This window comes from Centroberyx affinis, unplaced genomic scaffold (genome assembly GCF_046629955.1).
Source record: "Centroberyx affinis isolate AG114_WGS23_722 - 3 ecotype Tasmania unplaced genomic scaffold, CSIRO-AGI_Caff_v1 ptg003722l_1, whole genome shotgun sequence".
Classification (NCBI taxonomy): domain Eukaryota; kingdom Metazoa; phylum Chordata; class Actinopteri; order Beryciformes; family Berycidae; genus Centroberyx; species Centroberyx affinis.
In genome coordinates, this window is record NW_027281605.1 from 112,457 (window position 1) to 132,573 (window position 20,117).

Sequence of the window (20,117 nt, forward strand, 5' to 3'; positions counted from 1 at the left end):
CCGGAGCCGTGCCGCATCTGGTGGACATGTGTGGACATACAGTGGGATAATGACTGCGTTACAATTGTCCCCACCAAGGGGGCGTTGTGTGTAGATCCAAGATTATATGTTTCAATACAAGGATTTGAATAGGTTTCACGCCACGACATTTAAAGCTTTCACTTCTAAAATAAAATCTGAAAATCAATCGTAAACTCAGCTGGAAGCCAGCGGAAATTACAAAATCTAAACTTGAACAGAAATCCTATTTATTTCTATGAATTTTTCAAATGGTTGAACCATGTCAGGTTCCTGCAGTCTGGACTGTTTTCTCTCTGAAACCAAACCTCTCTCACAACTCTTCAGTTTGCACCTGTTAGTTTCTCTCATTAAAGTTCCAGTAATCTGATTTACAGTCATTTACCTGTTTGGACTTGAATTTCCACAACCCATGTTCCGTTCAGAAATGCGTTGGTCTGATCTGGAGAAACAAGTGGCGCAGTTACTAAACTTCACACTTTAACTCCTATACACAGGAAACCTGTTTTGGTTTTAGTCCTTGATCAAAGTACATTTATTGAGTTTATTAAGTGGAAAATCTGATAAACTGCAATTTTATTGTCCCGAGGGCAATTTGATGACCATAAAACAACAGTACAACGTCGTAGGCTATTAGGGCCATTGTAGGTGATTTTTTTTTTTTTTTTTTTTTATACCACAGCTGGTGGAAGTGGGGTAATATTCTGGGGAAAAAAACTCACAATTTCTAGTGTCTTAAATCTAAGTATTTACACTTTTCATATTTTTCTCTCATTTCTTTTCGACCCAACATGTTGTAACATCACCAGGTCTGGTTTGATTCTAAAGGATCAAAAGCATCCAGTCTGATAAGTAACAAAGTGACTCAGGAGGATCAGGCTGATCCTGGATTAAGGAACACAGTTTAACTATTAATTTATAGTTAAATAAATATATGAATTTTATCTTTTTATGTGTCTTTTATCTAGGTTCTATTGATGTAAAGCACTTTGAGCTGCATGTTGTGTATGAAAGGTGCTACACAAATAAAGGTTATTATTATTATTATTATTAACTATGCCCCCCCCCCCCCAATAGTTAAATAATTTCCCACAGTAATATGAGACTGGCAATTTATGAGCCCCAAACTGAGTAAAGCAGACTAAGAGTCCAATTCATGTTCAACAACGTCCTCACTGACTGCTGTAAACACTGATTAGGAGGCTGTTGAGGAAAAACACATAATTAATGGCATATACTTGCAGAATACAATAGTGCACTAGGTGGTTTGTAATGACTAATAATGAACCAATACACTACTAATATGCATATTAAGGTCAAAGGTCACATCACTACAATTTAGGATTATTCCTGACAACCAGAAACATCAACAGCCTCGTAAAATGTGACGTCATTTGTGGATCAGGAGTGAATATTTAGTCTTACTTTTCTGGATTTTTTTGTATAATCCCCAAAAGTCTCAATCACAACCTCAGAAATAATTCTATTTAATAATAAATTAATTTGCAATTCTATTCCAGACCTCAAAAGAAACCCTAAAAAACCCTCAGAGAAAATCAAAAAGGCCGCTGGCAAACCTGAACTAATTCACAGTGTTTCAGTCAGAACCTCATACAGCAGAACACACTGTGTGAGAAGAACTATTCTAAATGTGAAACTGTATGAGAATCCAGACTCAACAATGTTTCTGCCATTTTGTCTAATTCACAAACTTCTCAAGACCTGGACATTTATTCTCCATAGTTTTGCAGAATTTCCCAGCCTGCACAGCAAGACTATCATGCAGATGTTTTTGCATCACAAATTTCAAACCACATAAAGACTATTTTGTTCAAAAGGTAAATTTTAATCTGTAAGCAAATGATTCAGCACAATTCAGTTGAAGCGTTTCTTTGTTCCAAAAAGATCCAGCTGTTTACGGAGCGATCCGACCGAAAAAAAACAACATGAAAATCCTTCTGTTGTCAGTAATGAGACGAAACCATGAGCTGAAATGAGCGTTAATCAAAAATAGCTTCACCTAATCAAAAACATATGTACAAATTTACATACAGAAATAAAAACAAAGTCTCATGAATCAAAAGCAAAGGGAACAGATTTGGCAAACAGTGTTTTAACTGGAGAGACATGAAGAGAGAAATTCTTCCAAAAAAAACAAAAAAAAACCTCATCAGTTTGACCTGCAAAACATCAACATTGTGTTTGTGTGTGTGTGTGTGTGTGAGAGAGCGTGAGTGAGTGAGTGAATGTGTGTGTGTGTGTGTGTGTGTGTTTGCTCTGATGAAGGAGGAGAAAACTGTTGTTCCTTCAGTGGAAACAGCAGAGGATTTCATCACTAAATCCTCTGAATCCATTAAATCTACTGTCTCATCTTAATTTAAATGTAATATGTTGACCGGTAGGATAATTTACTGAGAACTGTTTTCTAAATTAATATTCAAACAAGGCCAAGCAGACTGTTGGTGCCTCATTTATAAAAGAAAAGAAAAAAAACGTTGACTGCATCCTCGCTTCTGTAATACAAACATTTCATAGAATAAGATAAAAAATTCTACCCACAGGCTTCTCACAGGATAACAGATTATTGTTTTAGCTTTTGATATAGAACAGAAAGTTGGAGAAAATTCATGCAATCCACTGATTTGGAAGTAAAGATCTTTTTCTTATTTTCATGAATCAAAACTTTGGTTTGGATTCAGATAAAAAAAACAAAAACAATCTTTTTTCTACTGGAGGCTCTGGATCCCGACAGCAGCACAAACAAGCTGCTGAAAACTAGAGAATTAATCCAACAACCGATACATGAGTTACACATAAAAAAACCAACATAATAACCAACATAATAAAGCCTGTATGTAACACTGATGTACAAAAACAAAACCATGATACAAAACAGATGAGAAGGAGCTTTCAGTCATTTCTGCTGCAGCTTTCCGTCTCGTTCTTCCTTCAGCGAGTCTTCAGGTGATCAGCTGGAAGGACAGAGGTAAAGAGGCGGTAAGTGATCTGTGATCTTTATCGACATCTGCTGGTGAACAGCGGGAACTGCAACCACACTGACTTAATAATCAGGGGCCGTATCCACAAAACTTCCTAGTACTAAGAGTTGGTCCTAGTGGTGAAATTCTAAGAAAACTCTGAGAGTGATGACGTTTTCTAAGAATTTCCCCTTAAACGACTAAAGACTAAAGACTAAATCCTAGTAAAGATAAAAGCTATTCACAAAGCATCCTAGCCCTTAAGAGAGCTCCTAAGGTGGACAACTGTCCAGAGTAGAGAGGAGGACTTTTAGGAGCTTAGGAGTTTCTTAAGGAGAGGAGGAAATGGCTGAAAGATGCAGAAAAGACGCATTAATGCTATTATTATTATGAAAGTTATCACAATGTTAAGATATTTAGCAACAGGCAAACAGTGCAGCAGTGATAATGCAACCACATAGTAGAATAATCACACAAACAGTCACAGCTCCTTCACAGACTCATATTGTGACGCAGCCTGTTTAATTCCCACTGGATGTGCAGCAACAGAACAGCAGCTGTGGATACAGAGAGTTTTCTCTGTATTGTCTGCTCACTGATGGGACACATGTCCGCATCATCTGCAATATACTCTTGTTCAAAAATCCTAGTCATACAGGCTTGCCAATATAGTCTATAAATTATACTAATACTACTGAGTCTTGAGCCATTTTCACCAAATCTTAACTTAGTAAAGTATAATAACATTACCGCATCCATCCAAATTCTTTTTATAGATTTTACCTCACATAAATGTATTTTGACCTCATTTAGTAGCACAAGAAAAGAACAGGTATGTTGTGTTTAGATGAATCTCCTCAGTTCCAGTGTCTGCAGGTAGAGAAGTGAGTAGATGAGTAGTTTAAGTCCGACATATTTAAATCTCTCCGGTCATAATGTCCGGTGAAAATAATTCCCTCTAAGCACAATTATTGGAACATTGTGCTCCTTGTTTTACTGAGACTGAGTTACAGCAACAGGTTGAGTTTTACTCCCAATCTGTCTCCAGACTGACCTGCTCCTGACGAGTAGCTTTGAGTCTCTTTCAGTAAAGTTGAGTTGATTTAAGTGACATGAGACACAACTGGGGAGGATTTACTGAATTGTTTTGAATGTAGCGTAATGTATTAACCAATCAAGGGCGATGTGTGTGTGTGTCGGGTGAAGGTAAGATGCCTTTACAGTTTATTTTCATGACTTGTTGTTGGGCTGTGCTTTTTACATATTTACTGTATTTACTGTGTTGTTTTTCTTGGTTGTCGGTTGCATATTTAGCAATTGGCAATGTGTGATGATGGTTAACGGGACATGAACGTTGCGCATTTGGCACTGCGTAACGGTGAGAGCATATGGCAATTTGGCAACAAAATACATGTCAGGAACGAAGTGCAAATTATCATAGTAGATGACTAGGGCTGCAACTAACGATTATTTTCATTGTCGATTAATCTGTCGATTATTTTCTCGATTAATCGATTAGTTGTTTGGTCTATAAAATGTCAGAAAATGGTGAAAAATGTGGATCAGTGTTTCCCAAAGCCCAAGATGACGTCCTCAAATGTCTTGTTTTGTCCACAACCCAAAGATATTCAGTTTACTGTCATAGAGGAGGAAAGAAACCAGAAAATATTCACATTTAAGAAGCTGGAATCAGAGAATTTTGACTTATTTTTCTTAAAAAATCACTCAAACCGATTAATCCATTATCAAAATAGTTGGCGATTAATTTAATAGTTGACAACTAATCGATTAATTGTTGCAGCTCTATAGATGATCCTATTTTTCTTTTTTGCATGGTAACGTTGTGTGTGTGTGTTTGAGAGAGATAGCGTTATGCACGTGAGTCTATTGACGGGACTTATTTTATTTGGAAAATAATGTATAAGCAAAAGTAGCCTACTTTTCAATAAAAAATATTATAAATCTACATACATGCCTTGATGATATCATTCTTTATATAGCCTGCCTATCAATTGTTTTTAAGATCAATAAACACAGATAATATTTGACCGGAATTTCTCCCATTTGTCCGGGACATTGAAATCTTCCAGGACACGTGGAGCGGTGGAACGGACACCCTGGTGAGTGTGTGTTTACTATACAGTTATGAAGTGAGTGTGTGCAGCGACAGAGACACTCACAGACTTGACGGTCTGTTTGATGAGGTCCTTCCTGCTGGTCAGGTCGTGGTCTGGGTAAGTGTCGTACACCTGGAAGACAGAGGGAGCCGGTGAGCTGCAGCTCTACAGACACACAATACAGCTGGAAGATATGGACACACATCTGATTACAAATATCTGACAGAATATCGCAATTTAAACTGCGATTCATATCGTTATGAATCGTTTTTCTTCTCATAAATTGCCAGACAAACTGTCAGTGTGAGTCTCTACTGTCTCGGTCCTGTCAGTAGAAGCAGTGTGAGTCTCTACTGTCTCGGTCCTGTCAGTAGAAGCAGCGTGAGTTTCTACTGACTCTGACTCAGTCTCATCAGTAGAAGCAGTGTGAGTCTCTACTGTCTCGGTCCTGTCAGTAGAAGCAGCACGAGTCTCTACCCTCTTAGTCTTGTCAGTGTGAGTCTCTACTGTCTCAGTCCCATCAGTAGAAGAAAATTGAGTCTCTACTGTCTTAGTCTCATCAGTAGAAGAAGTGTGAGTCTCTACTGTCTTAGTCTCATCAGTAGAAGCAGTGAGTCTCTACTGTCTCGGTCCTGTCAGTAGAAGCAATGTGAGTCTCTACTGTCTCGGTCCCGTCAGTAGAAGCAGTGTGAGTCTCTACTGTCTCGGTCCTGTCAGTAGAAGCAGTGCGAGTCTCTACTGTCTTAGTCTTGTCAGTGTGAGTCTCTACTGTCTCAGTCCTGTCAGTGAGTCTCTACTGTCTCAGTCCCGTCAGTAGAAGCAGCGCGAGTCTCTACTGTCTTAGTCTTGTCAGTGTGAGTCTCTACTGTCTCAGTCCTGTCAGTGAGTCTCTACTGTCTCAGTCCCATCAGTAGAAGTAGTGACTCTCTACTATCTCGGTCCTGTCAGTAGAAGCAGTGAGTCTCTACTGTCTTAGTCTCATCAGTAGAAGCAGTGACTCTCTACTGTCTCGGTCCTGTCAGTAGAAGCAGCGTGAGTCTCTACTGTCTCAGTCCTGTCAGTGAAAGCAGTGTGAGTCTCTACTGTCTCAGTCCTGTCAGTGAGTCTCTACTGTCTTAGTCTTGTCAGTAGAAGCAGTGTGAGTCTCTACTGTCTTAGTCTTGTCAGTAGAAGCAGTGTGAGTCTCTACTGTCTTAGTCCTGTCAGTAGAAGCAATGAGTCTCTACTGTCTCATCCTCTCAGTAGATGCAGTGAGTCTCTACTGTCTTAGTCCTGTCAGTAGAAGCAGTGTGAGTCTCTACTGTCTCATCCTCTCAGTAGAAGCAGTGAGTCTCTACTGTCTCATCCTCTCAGTAGAAGCAGTGAGTCTCTACTGTCTCATCCTGTCAGTATATGCAGTGTGAGTCTCTACTGTCTCAGTCCTGTCAGTAGAAGCAGTGTGAGTCTCTACTGTCCCAGTCCTGTCAGTAGAAGCAGTGTATCTACTGTCTCCGTCTCATCAGTAGATGCAGTGAGTCTCTACTGTCTTAGTCCTGTCAGTAGAAGCAGTGTGAGTCTCTACTGTCCCAGTCCTGTCGGTAGAAGCAATGAGTCTCTACTGTCTCATCCTCTCAGTAGATGCAGTGAGTCTCTACTGTCTTAGTCCTGTCAGTAGAAGCAGTGTGAGTCTCTACTGTCTCATCCTCTCAGTAGAAGCAGTGAGTCTCTACTGTCTCATCCTCTCAGTAGAAGCAGTGAGTCTCTACTGTCTCATCCTGTCAGTATAAGCAGTGTGAGTCTCTACTGTCTCAGTCCTGTCAGTAGAAGCAGTGTGAGTCTCTACTGTCCCAGTCCTGTCAGTAGAAGCAGTGTATCTACTGTCTCCGTCTCATCAGTAGATGCAGTGAGTCTCTACTGTCTTAGTCCTGTCAGTAGAAGCAGTGTGAGTCTCTACTGTCCCAGTCCTGTCAGTAGAAGCAATGAGTCTCTACTGTCTCATCCTCTCAGTAGATGCAGTGAGTCTCTACTGTCTTAGTCCTGTCAGTACAAGCAGTGTGAGTCTCTACTGTCTCAGTCCTGTCAGTAGAAGCAGTGAGTCTCTACTGTCTCAGTCCTGTCAGTAGAAGCAGTGTGAGTCTCTACTGTCTCATCCTCTCAGTAGAAGCAGTGAGTCTCTACTGTCTCATCCTGTCAGTATAAGCAGTGTGAGTCTCTACTGTCTCAGTACAGTCAGTATAAGCAGTGTGAGTCTCTACTGTCTCAGTCTCATCAGTAGAAGCAGTGAGTCTCTACTGTCTTGTCCTGTCAATAGAAGTAGTGTGTCTCTACTGTCTCAGTCCTGTCAGTAGAAGCAGTGTATCTACTGTCTCAGTCTCATCAGTAGATGCAGTGAGTCTCTACTGTCTTAGTCTTGTCAGTGTGAGTCTCTACTGTCTTGTCCTGTCAGTAGAAGCAGTGTGAGTCTCTACTGTCTCAATCTCATCAGTAGATGCAGTGAGTCTCTACTGTCTTAGTCCTGTCAGAAGAAGCAGTGTATCTACTGTCTCAGTCTCATCAGTAGATGCAGTGAGTCTCTACTGTCTTAGTCTTGTCAGTGTGAGCAGTGTGAGTCTCTATTGTCTCAGTCTCATCAGTAGAAGCAGTGTGAGTCTCTACTGTCTCGGTCTCATCAGTAGACGCAGTGTGAGTCTCTACTGTCTCGGTCTCATCAGTAGACGCAGTGTGAGTCTCTACTGTCTCGGTCTCATCAGTAGAAGCAGTGTGAGTCTCTACTGTCTCTGTCTCATCAGTAGACGCAGTGTGAGTCTCTACTGTCTCAGTCCTGTCAGTAGAAGCAGTGTGAGTCTCTACTGTCTCGGTCTCGTCAGTAGAAGCAGTGTGAGTCTCTACTATCTCGGTCCTGTCAGTAGAAGCAGTGTCTCTACTGTCTTGTCCTGTCAGTAGAAGCAGTGAGTCTCTACTGTGTGTTTCTACCCTCTGGCAGATCTGTTTCATGGTCATCTCCTCCAGGTTCGCCTCCTTCAGCAGACTCTGCACCGTCTCCTTCAGCTGATCGTCAGTCGGAGCTTTCTTTATCATCTTGATGAGCGGAGTGTCGTCGTCTGAACTGTCCTCTGTCACTGAGAGAGAGAGAGGGAGGGAGGGAGGGAGAGAGAGAGAGAGAGAGAGAGAGGGGAGAGGGGGAGAGGAGAGGGGGAGAGAGAGAGAGAGGGAGATAGAGAGAGAGAGAGAGAGGAGGGGAGAGAGAGAGGGGAGGGGAGGGAGAGAGAGAGGGAGGGGAGAGAGAGGGAGAGAGAGAGAGGGAGGGAGAGGGAGAGGGAGGGGAGAGAGACAGACAGATCAGATATATACATATATATATAAATAGTACATCGAGAAAGAGAGACAAGGAGAGAAAAACAGGCAGATAGAGAGAGAGCATGAGACAGACAAAAAGAAGTGGAGCGAAAGAAAAAGGAATTGGTTTTACAGCTCTAGAGAAAAGAGAGAGACAGATGCAAATGATTTTTCCATTCTCAAGAGAAAGAGAGAGTAAGAGGGAGAGAGACACAGGGAGAGAGGAGAAGGAAATGTATAACAAACACTTCAATACTGCCAAATTAGATGATAATCATGGCAAAATAAAATCCCGATATACGATTATCTACGATCAGCTGCCTCCAGCCTCACTCAGACTGTTTCCTCACCTGTGCTTGTGTTTTTTTTGCTGTTGCTGCTGCTGTCGGCCTTCTTGGTCTTGGCGGCCGGTTTGGCGGGAGCCGCTCGCTTGGCCGCCGCCTTCTTTCTGGGCTGAGAAACAACAGAGAGGATCAGCAGGCAGCAGTGACATCACCAACAACACAACCAGCTGAGAGCCGTGCTTCTCCCGGCTAGACTTCAGAGCAAAAAGAAAACCGAGTTCAAGCCCGTTCTCCCTTTTAGACTAGATTAGATCAGGTGAAACTTTAATGATCTCCCAGGGTCAGGGTTCCTACACATTTTCAATTAAAAAATTCCATACTTTTTCCCAGACCTTGATTTGTTTTGAAGATTTTGTCTGGTGTTCAATATGATTTACGCAGATAGACATCTTGCCCCTGCTAACTAGGTCATATCACTGTATAGATGAAGATTGTTCTTCACAGCGACAAATATCAGAATATGTGAGATGATTGGCAGGGTTCCTACACGCTTTCCATTTTAAAATTCCATATTTTTCCCAGACCCTATGTTCTTGACCGGATTTGATTTTGGTGGGTATTTGATATAATGCATGCTGACAGCGGCTGGGTAATAAGAGCGTCCCTCTATCTGAACATTATTCTTCACATCAACAAAAACTGTGGACTCAAAGTGGCTCTACAACAACATAAAAGCTAGAATTATGTGTGTATCAGACCTGAACTGCGACATTTTCCATACTTTTCCAGACATTTTTTTCAAATTCCCAAACTATTCAAGACCTGGAAATGATCAAATTAATTTTTAATACTTTTCCAGACTTTCCAGACCTGCGTAGGAAACCTGCAGGGTGAACTGGGTCGTTGCAGTGGCAGAGAAAAATTTGATATAAACAAGAATAGCGCAAATACAGGTTATTAGACAAACACTATAGAAAATAGGCAAATGAAAATACATGAAGACATAAATACATTTACAGCATACAGAAAAAATACAACTGCAGAACACACCCACAGCTTACTGGAGTTTTGCCTCAAGCTGTTTCCCCTCAGATTTAATGCCAATATGAATATTTTAAAAAACTCTAAAAGTGTCAAGTTACATGTTTGTGTCTCACCTTCTCCTCGGCTTCACTGTCGCTGTCGGCGTCGGACTCGGACCGGTCTGAGACTTCCTTCTTCGCCCTCTTTTTAGGAGGAGCCGTCTTCTTCGCTGGTGTCCTCTGCCTTTTCACTGGAGCCGATTTCTTGGACGCAGCTTTCCCCTTGGCTGGCTTTGACTTGGGAGACTGGCAGGAAAAGTTTGGGGGTTAAAGATTTACACTACAAAGTGAAGGGAGTTCAGCTGGGTTTGCAGTATGTGACAGTTTGCTGTATGTGGCATGGAGGGATGAAGTTTTTGAAAATAAATAAACATTACCTAAAGCTCATCATGTAATATCTCTAAAAAATATTAAGGATCCGGTATGTCTTAAGTGTTATTTTATCTACTAAGGACTTCAGTTACCTGCCATCCATTAAAAAGGACCATAGATGTTTTTTTAATTGTGGCATCAGTCATTTTTGAGAGTAGGCGTCACTTTTTACCCCAAAAGGTAGATCTCTCATTTTGCAAAGAAATCCTTCAAAAGCAAATCAAGCCCATGCTTGACATTCTGTACTTTTTTCCCCCAGCTTAACAGATTTTAAGACATTTTTAATGCCACTTAGAAGGACATTTAAGAACTATTTTGCAAATATAATGAACATGAAAATGAAAATGAGAACTATAGGCCTTTCAGAATATAAGAATGCATGGCCTCCTGGAAAAATCAACCTTCTGTCATGTTTTACTGAGTTAGACCATTTCTTATATTCGATGGACACACTGATTAGGATCCTGACATTATGAGTCCTGCTGATTTTTGGAACATACTGACGGTAAGAAGTCGCTATTTTGTGTGACGTAACATCACTTCCCCGGTACATAAATTGGAAGATTATATACATGCCGAATTTACCAGAACATCCTACAAATTAGTAACAAAGTCTCAAATTATATTTTCAGATGTGTGTTTTTTGCCGATAAGCAAGGCAGAAACAAACTGCCAGATTTTTGAAGGGACCTTGGTGTGGCAGGAGCCTTCAGCCTCGGCCCGCTCCTGTGTTTCTGAAGGAAGAAATCTCTGTTCACTTTGTTTCACTCTCTGCCATCCAGGAACCTGCTGATATTTACTAGTCAGATTATGCTTCAGGGCAGCAGAAATATTACGCATTTAACTTTTAAGATAGGGCTGGGCGATAATTCAATATTATCGTTTATTGTCTTTCAGTGGAATCATATCGTGATGATATGAAGATATTTTAATATCGTGACACACATTTCTGCTGTCTAAATTGATGATGACAAGCAAATTTTACTTAAAAACTCTGATAAAATGAGGTATGGTAGGAATATTATTTGAAAATTTCAGTTTTGTTTGACATCACACCTAACATCACCATTCAGTTCAATGAGATGGACATTCATTTGATTATTTAACGTGATTTTGCATACATGAACCATATTGTGATATATATTGATATTGAGAAAAATCCTTATGATTATCATGATATTGATTTCAACCATATCGCCCAGCCCTATTTTAAGATGGTTCAATACTTTTCCAGGACCTGCAGACACCCTGTGGTGCGTCAGTCTGTCTACAGAGAACCAAACATCATTTGGTGTCTTGTTCTACTCTAAATATCTAGCTGATGGTAAAACAGTGAAAGTGGCAACCTCACCTCCTCTTCCTCTTCTTCTTCCTCCTCCTCCTCCTCCTCATCTTCCTCTGCAGAGTCCTCCGTCTCCTCAGACTGCTCCTCGTCTTTGTTAGACGGTTTCTCCTCGGTGTCGGAGCCCTCGGCCTCCGCCGCCGCGCCCGCCTTGTCGTCTTCCTCTTCGTCGTCGTCGTCGCTGCTGGAGTCCATGACGATGGCTTTGGACTTGCTCCCGGTCTTGGCCTTCTTGGGGCTGGCCGACGAGCTCCTGGGCTTCGGTTTGCTCTTTTTCTTGGTGCTGGCCTTCGAGTCGTCGCCCGACAGTTTCTTCTTTGATTTCTTCTTTTTCTTTGAGAGCAGAGGCTGCCGGGGGACAGAGAGTTCAGTTACATCACTGATGAGTAAAGACTGGCTGATTCTTCCCTCTGTGAGTTTCTGTAGCGCTGGTGCTTAAGAGGAATTCTGAGTCTTGTTCCACATCCGTTCCTGTTCTGATTCCTTCTCTGGTTCTAATGCTGGTTGCACTGGTAAAATGTTGTTTGTATACTTTATATGGCTGCAACTAACAATTATTTTCCTTAGTGATTGTTTTTTCAATTGATCAATTCATCATTTAGTTTATAAAATGTCTGAAATAATGACAAATGCGTCAAAAGTTATTCTTCAAATTTCTTCTTTAGTCTGCAGCAGACTAAAGAAGAAACCCCACCAAAGTATTCATTTCATAATGATATGAAACAGAGAAAAGCAGTAAAGCATCTGTGAAGCCGAAACCAGCAAATGTTTGGTATTTTTACTTGATAAATGACTAAAATGATTATATTCGATTAATTTTCTGAGTGACTGATTGAGATTCAGTCAGTTTGGACTGAATTCATTTTCAATTAGATCATTTCAAAATGTAAACACAAATTTTTATTTGTTCACTGATGTTTGAGCGTGCATTTTCAAACATCTGTTACAATGACAGGACAACCCGCTCATCCTTGTGCTCAATATTTGAATTTTAAAGAACATCCAGAATTGCTAATGAATTCACCTCAACATATTGCTGCTATAGTGGTGGCAGAGGTCACAGGAGGAACAAAAATAATAATCATCAACTATATATCGCTCCCTTTTCTTTCTTTCTTTTTTTAAGTAACTTCACTGACAAAGTAACATTTTTGGTTCATAAGGTGGTATATTTATTTATTTGTTGATTGATATTATTTATTCATTTCTGTGCTTTGTTTTCTGAGTTGTATTAACATTCTAAATCTTTTAATTTATTTACTTTAATTATAATTTTCTTCTCTTTTTTTTCCCCTTTTTCCTCTCCAGATGTTTAGTTGTTGCATCACTGTCGATTGTAATGGACTGAGCATTTCCTTTATACTTATACATACATAGATGCTATGACATTTTTCACTACATATTTATGTGATTGTGTGCAATCATTTCTTCAAGTATATTACGTGCTATATGTGTCATGTATCAGGGATCTAAGTCAGATGTTTAGCTCTTGCGGCCACTGTGTATTGCTGAATTTGTCTGTGTTTAAAAGCATAATAAAAATGTAAAAAATAAAAATAAAAAAAAGTAACTTCACTGACAATAAACCAATTATAAATACAAGCCACTAAGAAACAACAAAACCCCTGCAGCTCACCTTCCCGCTGTTCTTGGGGGCGGTGAGGAAGGTCAGGATCCTGTCGATCAGATCGGACTGGGTCCCCTTCTTCTCCAGGTCCAGCACCTTACAGATCCCTCTCAGTTTGGAGTTGTTAAAAGACGAATTCCTGCATCCAAACAGAAAGAAGATATTTGCCCTTTCAGCCCGTCTGCAACGGTTCAGTTTGTCTGCGTTCACATTTCACATCTTCACCTCCTCGCTCCTTTCCACCTCCTACAACAGTCTTTCCTTCACATTCAGTTAGCTGGAAAATTGCATCCACAACGAGAGAAATGTAAGAAGCAAACTGGCCTGTAATCAGAAACTCACCGGATTAGTTTATCTTTCTTCTTGGTGTAGGATTCGCTGTCCGCCTCGAAGGGAAAGCCGTTGAACAGACGCATGTTCTTCCTCATCGTGGCCATCTGACATGGGAGCGAACCAGGCATTGATTTGAGAATAATATTCACATTTAGAGTGTAATGTCACCTATTCTCTGTTCCTGTCAGTTCTGTGGCGTTTGTTTGTTAAAAGACGACAGCAGAGGATGTTACCAACTTCAAGGAGGCAATTACACCAAACTAGCAGAGGCAGATTTGAACCACTAGAGGGAGCAACAGCCTGGGAAACCAAACTTTAGACTTTTTAAGACCTTTTTAATGTTTGCTGGAATTGAATTTAAGACCAATTTAAAAACCCAAATACAGAAACAAAGCTGTCAAAACCAACTGATGTTTTTGAACATAGCTGGTGAAAGTTGTGAAACTACAAAAGAGCGGTGTTACAAAAAGCACTACTGGAGATTAATTGTTGAGGGAAATTAAGTCCAGTTGTGTTTAGCAAAGCAGATATGATGCATTTTGCACTACAAACCCTGTTCTGGATCAGTGTTTCCCTATATAGTATATATCTTTTTTAACTGTGCTGGTGTGACACGAGAACCCACAAGGTCCGAAGAATTATTTTTAAAATATGTTTGGCATGGTGAGTCATGTGGCGGGCCGGCATAGTAGAATACAAACTAAAATATAGTATACTGCCATTACAGGGTCAAAAAATAAGACCACTAAAAACTAGATTGAAGATATTTTAATACTTTTTATGATCTTAAATTTCAATGATTTTTTTTTTTACCCGCAACATTTCACATGTCACATTTATCTGTCTATTTGTCTGATTTAGCTGAAAACTGTGGTTGAAGTGTTCAGTTATGTTTACAGTTTTAGGTTAAAAGTTAACACGTCACCAGACAGAGACTCAGACATTAAACTTCACTCCCACAGAGTAAACCTGGATCTATTTCTATCAGCTCCAGGTGTGTTTACCTTCCCCGGCCTGTCGAACAGGATGGTGTGCAGAGGCTTCAGATCCGCCGGCTTCATCTTCCCGATGTGGTAGTTGGTGCGAGGAATGTCTCCCAGTTTATCTCCTCCACCTGAACAGAGAGAAGAAACAAGCTGAAGGCATTCACACAGGAGAGAGATGAACAAAGGCTTCCTCACTAACCAACTAAATACCTGGATAACTTTGCTTTAAATAGCAAAAGTATTAGAGCTGCATGATGCTGACAAATAATTATATTGTGATTATTCTGCTGAATATTGCAATTGTGATATAAAGGACTTACAACTGGAACATTTGATACCAATTTTAAAGTCCAAATTGATGAACTGCTGTCCTCGGCGTGCACATGCTTTTGGGGTGTGTTAGGCTTGTATTTTATTTCATTTGCCTTATGTTTTGTTGTCTTTTATGTTTTATAATGGTGAAACAATATATGCTGCCGTCTTGGCCGAAAGAGATGTAAATCTCAATGTGATTTCCCTGGATAACTAAATTAAATAATTTACAGAATACAAAATACAGTATACAGACACATTTCTCTATTTCTATTTTAGATGTTTCTTTCTTTTACTGTTGCTTAAGATTTGCAGTGTTTGAAAACAAATGTTTTTAAATAATGTGGAATTTAATGTATGGGCCAGACCCCGGGCTCAGCAGCAGAACATCACCTTCAGGATCCATTTTGAGCTCCACCACTCTGATGAAATAATTGTGATTTGGAAATTGAAGTAGTTCATATTGCAATGTTCAGTTTTTTTCCATTAATTGTTCAGCCTTAAAATGCATCATGTCCAGCAATCTAAATAGTGAACTTGTGATCTTCTAAATATAGACTTATATCACTAACTACCAGAGTTTGTCTTAATCAAAGATCTTATTAAATAAAAATATGAAGGTTGCACACTCTCTCTCCATACAAATTATTTATTTTACACCACCAACATGTTTCTTCAGGATGTCGGAGATCTTACCGTCTTCGATCTTTAGCTTCTCCTTTGGTTTCGGCATCTGGAAATCGAGCCGCTCGATTATTTTCTTTGTCCGTTTTCCCTCGAGGATTTCACCTACAGCTGCAGTGAGGACATAAATATGACAGAAGGAAAGTCAAAAACAGGCTGAGAGCTTAACATCTTCACTGGATATGAAGGTTTCAGTCGGTGTTCAGTATGATGTCTGCTGAGAGCGGCTGGGCAGTATGACTCAACTAGCTCTACACACCAGTAATCCCTTAAAGTAACCTTACATTTACATTAATTCACCCCTTAATTCATGCAAAATCCTCTTAAAATCAATTAAAGGAGTTATTAATGGAGGAGACCCCATCAAAACCTCCTTAAACACCCCTTAAGTTTTTACTCCTTACTTTGTAATTTAATGTAAAATTCAGGGAGACAGGAACTCTTCATTAATAACCTGTAAACCTGCATAAAAGGCATTAAAAATCCCTTAATTAGTAGTGTCTCCATGAGTCAAGCTATGAATAAATCCTGTAAAAACTCATGATACTAACCTTACTTGCTATGTCATTTATAATGGATAATTAATGTTTATGTAATGGAGAAATTAAGGACAATTCAGGGATCAAATTAAGGGGTTTGGTTTCGTAGTGTTGACCAGTGGTTCTCAACGTGGGGTCCGGGGACCACCAGGGGTCCTTGAGGGGGTTCCAGGGGGTCCCCAGCAAATTGATGAATTGTTAAACTTCACAGTTATTTAATTGACAAGAAGTTAACACAATTAGAGAATGTAGAAAAATGACTGTTTTGATCATAGTTTCTCTGTTATTTCTCTACCTACAATACAGACAGTCATGGACTTCTGGACAAAATCATATCTGACAATAAAAATATTTTCAGATTTAGTTCTGAGAGACGAAATCTCATCAAATGGGGGTCCATGGCTCTGATGTGGACTAAATCAGGGGTCCTTGATATGAAAAAGGTTGAGAATCACTGGTGCAGACCATATCACTCTGTAGCTGAACATCATTCTTCACAACAACAAACATCACAGTATGAGTGAAGAGGGCAGAACTACAGCTACATAAAATGTGTAATCACGTGTGCTGGGATCAGTTTGTGTTTACCCGGCACTCTGGCGCGGCTTTTCTTGGGACTGGGCCGCTCTTCCTCCGCCTCCTTCTTCGGCTCCTCCACATCTTCCTCTGACACCGCAGAGCTTTCCATCGGTTCCTCCGCCAGCTCGCTCATATCTGCACCGCCGGGGGTCTGTCTGCGTCAACTTATCCTGTCCTGGGGAAAGATGAACACAGTATGCATCAGTTTAATTATACCATCACTTAGTCCTGACCTGTGCCGTCTCCTGTGTGGAGAGAAAGACGGGCCAAAGTCCATTGAAAAACGTGGGGGATTAATCTTGCCATGCAAAGTAGGACATAACTTAAGACCTTTTATGAACTGTTCTGGTTAGGGCTGCAACTAACGATTATTTTCTCGATTAATTGATTAGTTGTTTGGTCTATAAAATGGTGAAAAATGTGGATCAGCGTTTCCCGAAGCACAAGATGATGTCCTCAAATGTCTTGTTTTGTCCACAACCCAAAGATATTCAGTTTACTGTCACAGAGGAGTAAAGAAACCAGAAAATATTCACATTTAAGAAGCTGGAATCAGAGAATTTTGACTTATTTTTCTTAAAAAATTACTCAAACTGATTATCAAAATAGTTGGTGATTAATTTAATAGTTGACAACTAATCGATTAATCATTGCAGCTCTAGTTCAGGTCTTCTGGTAAATTCATATAGACGATCCATCAAGCAGTAATTCATTACAATACGATCTTCAAATTTTAGAATTTGTTGACACTGCTCGCTACCTCCATGCACACTGCATAGTGGTGGAGGAAGAGTGTGGAAATAAGAGGTGAAACAAATCTAAAGGTTGAAATTTTATTGAAGTGCTGCTTGGTGTATCAACTTGTATGTATAGTGAATAGTAAACTGGCTTCTAAAGATTCGTTGAAGTGTAAACTCAGGTTCTGTCAGGTATGTTATGTACCTTTAACCTTCATCCTACCTCTGGGGTACCCACAGACCCAGAGGTACACTTTTTGTCATATCTCACAGGTGCTTTATTCTATCATTCCAATTTTTCATGACTTTGTCAATCAATTTGTTCCTAATGACGTCATATGATTGTTTTCTATTTTACTTAGTGCTTTTTAAAAATACCAATGTATTGGGGTCCTGGGGGACCCCGGTCAAAAGACAGACACAGATGCAGCAGACACAGATTTCCTCATGTGCTCTGTGACCCTAAATACTGCTCTTCCTAAGGTAAGATGATGTTCAAAGTCACAAATACAATACATCATTTAATTAACTGAAACTTTCCTAAAATAATAATAATGTTTTTTTCCCCAGATGACATTAATTACATAACTAATAATGTTTTGAGAAAAAAATAAGTTAACATTTTGCTATGATGGTTGTTTCTTACAGTAGTTTATTCTTGGGGTCCCCAGGGACCCCAGTCGGTAGTCCTTGTATGTTAAATATGTTGGTAGGATGAGGGTTAACTACCCATAAAAACTGCCCGACTTCTGACTGAAGTTTGGCTGGTATATTTGTGTGCAACAGCTACAGCATCAGGTCTAATGTGTGCTGAGAGGAAACAGAGGGAACCTTCGATTAACCTGAACTATATTTGGGTCCAGGAATGAAATACGAGCGGCAGATTTTGCATGTAGGCTCAGCTAATGCTAAGCATCAGAGGAACTATTCGGTTATTTATTTAAATGTGTCCTCAGTGTCCCTTCATGCTGCCTGTGCTTGTCTTCTTCTCCACCGAGCGACGTCAGTGTGGATTGGCGCGCTGTAGGCATTTCAAACATGTTAGCTAACTTGCTGTTAAGTTAGCCAGCTGTTGGGCCCAGATACGACACAAGAAGCACTCCTGTGACGCCTTGGTGTAAACTACGGTTTGACTGATTAGTTGTTGTTAACTATTTTGCATTTGAATTGAAACTGACAACCTAACGTTAGCTAATAAACTAGTCCATGCAGCTAATTGCCTGCTAACCTTAGCCAGCTTGCTGTGACAACAACAACTTACAGCAGTGCAGTAACGTTGAGGGAAACGGCGATCTGTCTGATTTACGGCCTGATGCTGTCTGTCAGAAACATATTCCGGGTAAATGTCATCACATATCCAAACTGTCACTATCTGACATTATCTAGTGAGCTAATAAAACTTTACCTTGTTATGAACCAGAGAGAACTGCGTCTGTTTGCTTTTTGTTTGAGCTTTCAAAATGGCGGTTCGGCTGGTGGGCGGGGACTGCCGCGGCGGCTACTCCGCTGATTGGACCCCGGCCCGGTGACGACAACACAACAACGGAGGCTGGGCTGTCAGTTGAATGATGCCGCGTTCAGGTGCTTCTCGCATGCTCGTACTTTTGAGGAGTTTGACGTTAAAAGTACGGCGTGTTGCGCATCCAGGTATGCTTGGACGGGAAAAAAATGTAAAAACTGGACACGACAACAAAAGTAGTTCTCTATTGGCTATTGTTGAGTGAAACGGACTATTTAATATATATTCTGATTAATGAATTGTCAGGCGCTTGTCTGTGTGTGTGTTCTAGTCTTTGTCCTGTTTATTTTGTAATGTTATGTGTTCAGGGGCGGGCTTAGTGATTTGGGGGCCCTAGGCAAAGGCAAGCATGGGGCCCCCTGAATCCCAACCCTCTCCCTTTTTAATCCATCCTTTCTACATGTTACCATCAAGTTGGGGCTGAGAAAACTATGCATGCAAGGGCACTTTTTGTTGTTTTTCTGCCCCATTTGTGTTGTGTAGCTTGCTTTTTTTTGTTCTGGGTGTTACTTCTCTCTCAGCTACTGATGCAGTGGCAAGAAAAATTTGCTTAAGTACCGAAATAGTAACAAAATACTAGACAAGTAGCAAAATCGCATTAGAAGTGGAATAACCCACTATAGCCTGACTGATTAGGGTGGGTGACCACGACTGAAGATTGAAATAATTTATTGTAACAACAAGTGCATTTATTTTATATTGATAAAAATAGCACAGGTCAGGACTAAAAATAAGTTTACATTAGTTCTATTCTTGCCTTTTTTGGGGGCCCTCTGGCTGCCGGGGCCCAAGGCAGTCGCCTACCTTTGCCTAATGGTAAGACCGCCCCTGTCTGTGTTATGATGTAAGTGTAATGGTTGCATTGTCACTATGTAAAGTCTGTTTTGTGGACCCCAGGAAGAATAGCTGCTGCAATGCTGTAGCTAATGGGGATCCTGATAAACTAAACTAAACTAAACAGGTATTTCATTGTTGGTGATGTCTAGAGTTCTCAAGTGTTTGATTTTAAATCTGACTTTGCTGTCCATTACGGTAAATGACACTGAACACTGTTTTGTTGATCATCATCCTGTCCTTCAGAGCCAAAGAACAGTACAGACACTGAGAAAAATGTCTTAAATTTTATCTCCTGTCCGGGCAAAAGTATGGCTGGTACAGAAGCAGACTATATCATTTAAAAGCATTTATGGATATGATTTTTGTTGGGATAAAAGCCAAACCCTCATCATGACCTTTGACCTTGACTTGCTGTTTACCTGTGTATGGCCAGTGTATTCCTCCGTCACCTACCTT

The 20,117-nt window shown here is 40.3% G+C and overlaps 1 protein-coding gene across 2 annotated transcripts; it reads right to left on the bottom strand.

The window, feature by feature from the left end:
- Positions 1–1,849: 1,849 nt before the first annotated feature.
- Positions 1,850–18,687, bottom strand: dek (DEK proto-oncogene). Of its 2 annotated transcripts, none has more exons than XM_071540812.1 (12): positions 18,567–18,687; positions 16,578–16,743; positions 15,463–15,561; positions 14,473–14,582; positions 13,478–13,572; positions 13,145–13,274; positions 11,518–11,856; positions 9,870–10,040; positions 8,779–8,881; positions 8,066–8,205; positions 5,177–5,245; positions 1,850–2,990 (listed from the first exon to the last, which is right to left on the bottom strand). In XM_071540812.1, the coding sequence occupies exons 2-12, from the start codon at positions 16,699–16,701 to the stop codon at positions 2,979–2,981; spliced, it is 1,392 nt and encodes a 463-aa protein (XP_071396913.1). In that variant the 5' UTR covers positions 16,702–16,743; positions 18,567–18,687; the 3' UTR covers positions 1,850–2,978. The 2 variants fall into 2 exon arrangements, with proteins under 2 accessions (XP_071396913.1, XP_071396912.1); XM_071540811.1 differs by having other exon boundaries at positions 8,066–8,211.
- Between the last annotated feature and the right edge of the window lie 1,430 nt (positions 18,688–20,117).